The following is a 7,069-nucleotide window of genomic DNA, read 5'->3' as shown; positions in this document are numbered from 1 at the left end:
TCTTCTAAGGGAGAAGGGGATGGGGGGCAAATATCAAGAAAGAGCAAATAAAAACAAACCAAAATAAGTACCCCCTCCCCAAAAGAAAGCTGTCCTCCGTCACTTACGCACAAATCGAAGGCCTCTGAACATAGTCACCTTGCTGGACCAGCAGCTACACAGAACTGACCTCCTGCTGCCCCATCCTCATCTCCCTTTCTGGTGAATGAGGGGTGGTGGTGGACGGTCCCCCTGTCTTCGAGCCCTGGGTGGACAAAGGGGCTTCCGAAAAGAGAGGAAGAGGATGGCCAGTGGGAATGGTCTGGCTTCGTCCTCAGCCCTGGTGGCCAAGCGCCCCTCCGCCCTGGGCCCGTTCCCCAGGTACATCTGGATCCACCAGGACACACCCCAAGACAGCTTAGACAAGACTTGCCATGAAATCTGGAAGAGAGTTCAGGGCCTGCCCGAGGCCTTGCAGCCCAGAACCTCCAAGGAGCAGCTCTCTGCCCCCATGGCTGGCACCCCAAGAGACAATGGCCTCAGCTTCCAAGAAGAGTGAGTGTCCCCTTACGTGACCCAAGGGAGGGGGGAGGAGATGAGGTCTAACCCTCTGGGGGAGTGTTTTGACCTGTTGTTCAGTCTGGTTAAACCCTAAAGGCTGTGTACTTTTCCCCCACCCACCATGGTACTCTGTCCGATAGGAGCGTTGATTGGGATGCTGAAGTTACCTGAGTGAAGGGCCAGACCAGGGCTGTATTTCTGCTGCCTCTGTACCAGCCCACTCAGGGGACAGTTCTTGTCTAAAGGCATTGGCAACTCCAAGGTAGATCTGAGGACCTTGAAAAACCACCCTAGCCAGGGCTGAAGGCTAGAAGTCCGTGGCTTTCCCCAGAGGCGACTAGAAGATCCTTGTCCCCTGCCGCCCTCAAAGGCTAGGCATTGGCACAGATGAGTCTGATGGTTTTAAACCACATCTGGGATTCCCTAATACCCGGAGCAGCTGTCCCATTCAGCCTCCATAGAAGCTGCTGCGAGAGCGCACATCAAAATATTTACTGGGAAGGCACTGACATATTCAGAGGACATAACAGAAAATTAAAGTGCAGGAAGATGGCTGTAAATAGCCCATTTCCTGGATGGGAAATCCTGTGTCTGGGAAACACAGAGCTAAAAGTTTCTCCACCAGGGCAAAGTTGGGTAGATGTTGTTGGGGACGGATATTAGAAAGGAGATGGAGGAACAGAGAAGAAGAAAGGACCTCGTTGGGAAAAGCGAGTAAATCCGGCGAGTTAGTAATGCCACCCTTGAGCACTTGTTTACTGCTTTGCATCTTCAAAGTGGGCTGCAGACATTAATCCTCCCAGAGTCCCTGTAAGGCAGGTATTCACGTCCCCATTTTACAGATGGATTAAGTGTTAATAATTAAGTGATAATTAAAGACTAAGTGATAATTAAGTGTTGCCTCTTCCAACACATGCTCCAGCTCAGCTCAGAGATGCTCTGGAGTGGGGGAACCCTGCAGGCAATTATGAGCTGAGTCTGGTTTCAGGGATTTCTACGCAAAAGCTAAGAAAGGCAAAGCGTAACTGCTCCCCAGTTCTGCACTCCATGCTGACCCTTTTTGGGCTTATTTACTTGCTACACATGAAGCCAAAAGGCACTTTGGCTGTTATTGCCTCCCCTGCCCCCTGCTCAGCAGTGCACGGCTGGGATGGGAATGGCCTGTCTACAGCCAAAATCCTGCTGTCCTGCCCTCCGGTGGCACTGAGACCCTCTCCCCTGCCCACTGCCATCTGCTCTGGAACAGGGCCTTGGAGGGGGCCTGTGGGGCTCTGCTCAGCTCTCAGTGGCCAAGGAGCTGATTGGCCACTTTGTGGACCAAGGGTCAGTGGCAATTTCCAGTAGATTGCACCCTCTCTGCCAGGTCACATGGAGTTAATGGAAACAGAATCTACTTCCAGTCTGCACTTGGCCGAAAACTGAACTGGCACACCTTTGGCCAGTCGCTTAACTCCATTTGGCCTTAATTTTCTCATCTGCAAATGGAGGATGATATGCCCTGCCTTGTCCATCTCAGAGTTGATAATGAGGATCAAATATAATGGGGACAGGAAACTGAAAGCTACATTATTCCAGTGAGGCTGTCCCTAAATGCAATTCTCAGGGTTCAGGGGTTTTGGTTGCTGTTTTTGTTGCCTTCAATCTGGGGTTTTCACATGATGCTCGTAGACCTTAGGGTACTTCAGGGGCAACCTGGAGTCAAGTGTCCTGGTTGCTGGGTCCTGATCCCCACATCAGCCAGAGCTGTTCGGCTTTTATGGGTTTTTACTTACTGAAGTTCTGAGTAAAGGCTGCATTTGAAAAAAGGGTTCTGCTATGAGAAAAGAACTAGGAAACCATTGCCTTAAATGAATAAACGATATCATAATCGTGCAGATATCAACCAAGTAGAGCACAGTGAGCTGTTCTTGAAATAAAGGCAGCTGCAATGGTGGAATCAGATAACTCTGGTTGCAGATCGCATTTCAGCCCTGTGCCAGCTGTGGGATTTGTTTAATTTATGTGAGCTTCAGTTTCCTCATCTGCCAAGTGGAGATGATTACTATGCATTTCATCGGGTTGTTGGGACGATTAAATGGGATATTTAAACATTCCTGGTAATAACTAGGATTTGTAAAAATTCCTTGTAATAATGATGATGATGATTTCCTTAAGCCCTACAATTATTACATGAAGTGGGTACTATTTTAAACTCCCCCTCTTTTTACTGTTTGTTATGCAAGTGTTCAAACACATAAAATAGTATAATGAATGTCTGTCAATCAGCTTCATTAATTATTAATTTTGGGCCATTCTTGTTTTAATTCCTCCCTCCCCAATTTTTCAATCAGATCCTTTTTACAGATGAGGTAACAGGTTTGGTGGGGTTCATTTCTTTGTCCGAGGTCCTACAGTTAGGAAGTGGTGGAGTTTCAGGAAACAAACCCAGGACCATCTTAGCCACTACGTGATAGAGTTAGCTGCCTTCTCCTAGAAACTAAGGCATCTTTTTGGAAAGTCAAAATATTCGGCAGTCCCATGTTCTGAGTGATCACACATAGATAACAGATTTCAAATCCAGGGAGCTGTCCAGCATATTTGTGGATGGCTTCAGGCCCACAAGATAACCTCTCAGCTAATCTGCCTACTGTTTAATTTTGTAAACCCAGTTTGGGTTTTGGAGATGCTAACTGCTATCAGGGCAGGTAGATAAGTAAGCTCTAGAACTCTTGTTAGCCAGATTTTTTTTTTTTTTTTTTACTTTGTCCCCACATATCATAGAAACCCAGACATTTCAAGTTTGAAAGGGATCTTGAAGGCTATCTTATGCTGCTTGAATCCCTTCCTCGACATCTTTGCCGAGTGGTTATCCACTTGTACACCTTCTTAGATGCAGAGCTCACCACTTCCTAAGGTAGCTCCTTCCTTTGCTATGAACACTGACTGTCAAAAAACCATTTTCTTCCTGTGCTGAAGTCTGTCTCTATCAAACTAAGACCCATTGATCTGGATTCTGCCCTTAGGGCTCCAAACCAAATCTATCCCCGCCTTCCTCTCAATAACCCGTTAGATAGTAAAAGATGGCAACAACACTCTTCCTAGGCTTTCTCATTTTCACAAGCTGAGTATCTCTGTTTTTCTAAGTTTCCCTTCATGTACCAACTTGGTCAGTTTCTTGCCCCCACTGCTGGTCCCTGGGGCAGTGCAGCAACCAGAACCAAGTACAGTAATCCAGGTAAGATCCAATCCAAGCAGACTGGATACTCCCCATCTATATTCTGTGTTCCTGTTAATGGCAGTTAACACCACATTCACTTTTCTCCACAAGCCAACTTCAGCCTATGGACACATTTTGAGTTCATTCATTCATTCATTCCTTCAGTTATTCATTCAACAAGTATTTATTAAGCATCTACTATGTGCCTGGCTCTGTGCTAAGAGCTAGTGGAATAGAGCTGTAAACCAGATGAGATCCTGCCTTCCTAGAGCTTACATTCAAGTAGGGGAGAGAAACAGAATATAAGTAAACAAAAGAGTATGATCACTTTAGAATGGGAAAAGAACTGGAAGAAACCAATAATAAACACATAAAAATAAACCAAATAATTTCAGCTAGCAGAGAATGCTCTGATGGAAATAAAACTGACTAAAGTACTAGGGGGACCTCCTTTAGACGGGGTGGTCAGGGAAGAACTCTCTGAGTAGAGGCAGTCATTTGAGCTGAGACCTGGACGCCAAGAAAGAGCCAGTCAGGTGAAGATCTAGGGAAGGATGTCCAGGCAGAAAGGAGAGAAACCACAGAGACTCTGAGATGTGAGTGGGCTTGGAGAGGGGCAACGCGGCTGGGGTGTGGTGAGTGATGCGATGTGGCACAGGGTGATACCAGAGACAGTCAGGCAAGGTCTCAGAAGGCCTGGAGGATCCACATTTGATTCTCCATGCTATGGGAGACCTTTGGAGGTTTTTAGGAAGGGGGCATAACACGATCACATTCACTAGTTTTTAAAGATGTCTCCAGCTGCTGTGTGGAGAAGGTTTGTTAGACAGGTGAGAGAGCAAGTTGGGAGACCTCTGGGAAGATGCTACAATAGTCCAGATGAGCACGATGGTGATGGTGGCTAGACCAGAGTGATTGCAGTGAAAATGGAAAAAGTGGGGGATTCGGCGTGTATTTTTTTTTTTTTTAAGTCAGGAGATGTCACATTAAAGTCTCCTTTTTGTAAAATTTATTATTTAATTTATTTTTGGTTGCGTCAGGTCTTAGTTGCAGCACGCGGACTCTGTAGTTGAGGCGCACGAGCTCAGTAGCTGTGGTGCGTGGGCTTAGTTGCCCTGCAGCATATGGAATCCTAGTTCCCTCACCAGGGATCGAACCCACGTCCCCTGCATTGGAAGGCAGATTCTTTACCACTGGACCACCAGGGAAGTTCCTCAGTGTGTATTTTAAGGGGAGTCAAAAGAGCCTGCAGATGGTTTGGGGCACACAGATAGTGACATCACAGCTGAATTGAGGTTTTTGGCTTGAGCACTGGTTGGATGGTGGTGCATTTGTTGAGGTGGGGAAGAAATGGGGAGAAATGGGCTATGGGAGAGAAATCAGTAGTTCTGTCTAGTGTCAATTAAACTCCAGACTCTTGTTCAGTTATCTTTTAATTAGTCTTAAATTTGGGCTGAGAGAATTGTGGAAAGCCACTTACTGACTCATATTCTAGGATTACCTATTCATTCAAGACCCCTGTTGCTAAAACTTCACAGCCTTAGAATGGGGGTTTTGGATTTGCTGTTGACTCCATTGCCCTGACTGTGAAATGGCATTTGTTCATTCCCTCATTTATGGATTCATTCAACAAGCATTCACAGTTGCCTTCTGGGTGGCAGGCCCTGTGCTGGGTCCCAGGGATACAGAGATAAGTAGGACAGAAGCGCATCTCTCTGGGAGCTACCAGTCTAGTGGGTGGGACAGACACAGGTCCATGTGACAGCAATGATGTTCAACAAATATTTATTGTGCATGCCTGACAAAGTGTGAAAGCAATACAGTGGTGAAAAAGATGGGGACAATCTCTGAGCTCCTACCTGGACCTTCAGTGGCTTGAGGAGGGCAGATCACACATATTAGGATAAAAGTCCGGATGAAAGTGCCAGTGCTGTGGGAACACACCGAGGGGACACGTGACCTGGGCTTGGAGCTCAGGGAAGGCTTTCTGGAGGAGGCTGGGGGAGGCGAGCTGGAAGGTCATCCTGAGCCAGACCCAAGTAGGAGGATAAGTCTACAGAAAGAAAGGAAATCTATTTAAGCATTTAAAAAACAGAAATGATTTCCCGACTGGCAGCCTTCTGAGGTATTATCTGTCTCATGAAGCAAGAGGGCTGTTTTGCACTTGCTCCAGTAAATTTTCACTGTTTGCACCCAGCGGCCAGTCCTCCAGGCAGGAGAGCCACTGGGACTTGGAACCCAACGTGTTGCCTTGTTTGAACTGTTCTCCGAACAAACCAGTCCTTTGTTGCTACAGTTATTAAAACAGTAAGAGAGCCACCTTTCCGCTCTCATCCACCCCCACGCGGTTTCCCATCATCCCAGGGAGCTTCCCGTCCTTCCCTGCGCTTACAGGACTCTTTCTGGAGGCTTTCTTCTCAAGACCCAGCTCAGGAAAAATGGGACGAATCCTGCTTTTCTGGAAAAGTTGCTTGGACTACATCCCCACTTTTATTTATTAAAAAATTTATTTTTTTAAAAACTTGAAACCTAGTGATGGGAGTGATGAAGACAAGACTCACACGTGGAAACTCGGACTGATGCCCTAGAGCAGAAGCCAGTTCTGGAGACCCTTGGAGTCTAATGCTCACTGCAGGCTAGCATTTGCTCCCCTTGGAGGGGTCAAACCCCTCTTTGAGAATCTGAGGGAAGCTGCCATACACCCTTTTGCCTGAAACACATCCTCACATCCCTTGACATTTTAGAATGTCAGAAAACCCCAGGCCCCGGGTTGGAATCCTTTTCTCATGGACACTTAAGTGTCCCCTTCCCTTAAGCTTCCCAGGGCTGGGTCTCAGCAACTACTATGACCCCAATCACATTGACATCAATGCATCCTCCATCCCGGTTGTCAAGTGAATTAGTGCACAAATAGTGCTGCAGATAGAGGTTCAAGGCCCTTGACCCTTCTCTCCTCCAGTCTCCTTACACGTCTGTCAGTTGCCTTCATGATGGTTTTTGATTCCTCGCTTCCCTGCAGGTCTCTCTTCTGCCATTTTCAGATCGTCTCATCTTACTGTGCCTGGTTCCTTTCCCTCTTGGATGTCCTTCGCCCTTTACCAGCTTCATCTCCCTGAAACACATCAACAGCACTGCTCAGGCATCCTCCATGGCTTCCTCATTGTCTTCTGAACCCCCTGACCTGGTCTTGAAAGAGTCTCTGCGGTTGGCCCTACCTACATCTCTAGGTGTACACCTGGCTGCTTTTCTCCAGACTCTCTGTAAACCAAGATGCGCCACAAGCAGGTGCACATTCCCTTACCTTTGCTCAGGTTATTTCACTACCAGGAATGC

General features: G+C 47.1%; 1 protein-coding gene across 1 annotated transcript in view; it reads left to right on the top strand.

The window, feature by feature from the left end:
- Window positions 1-205: 205 nt before the first annotated feature.
- The window catches only part of CUNH1orf94 (chromosome unknown C1orf94 homolog), a 36,777-nt gene continuing 29,913 nt past the window's right edge, over window positions 206-7,069 (top strand). Inside the window, exon 1 of the mRNA XM_007453853.1 lies at window positions 206-534. Coding sequence (XP_007453915.1) covers window positions 206-534 — 329 coding nt within the window. The remainder of the gene's footprint in view (window positions 535-7,069) is intronic.

This window comes from Lipotes vexillifer, unplaced genomic scaffold (genome assembly GCF_000442215.2).
Source record: "Lipotes vexillifer unplaced genomic scaffold, Lipotes_vexillifer_v1.1 scaffold213, whole genome shotgun sequence".
Lineage (NCBI taxonomy): Eukaryota > Metazoa > Chordata > Mammalia > Artiodactyla > Lipotidae > Lipotes > Lipotes vexillifer.
This window is presented reverse-complemented; position numbering and strand designations above follow the sequence as displayed.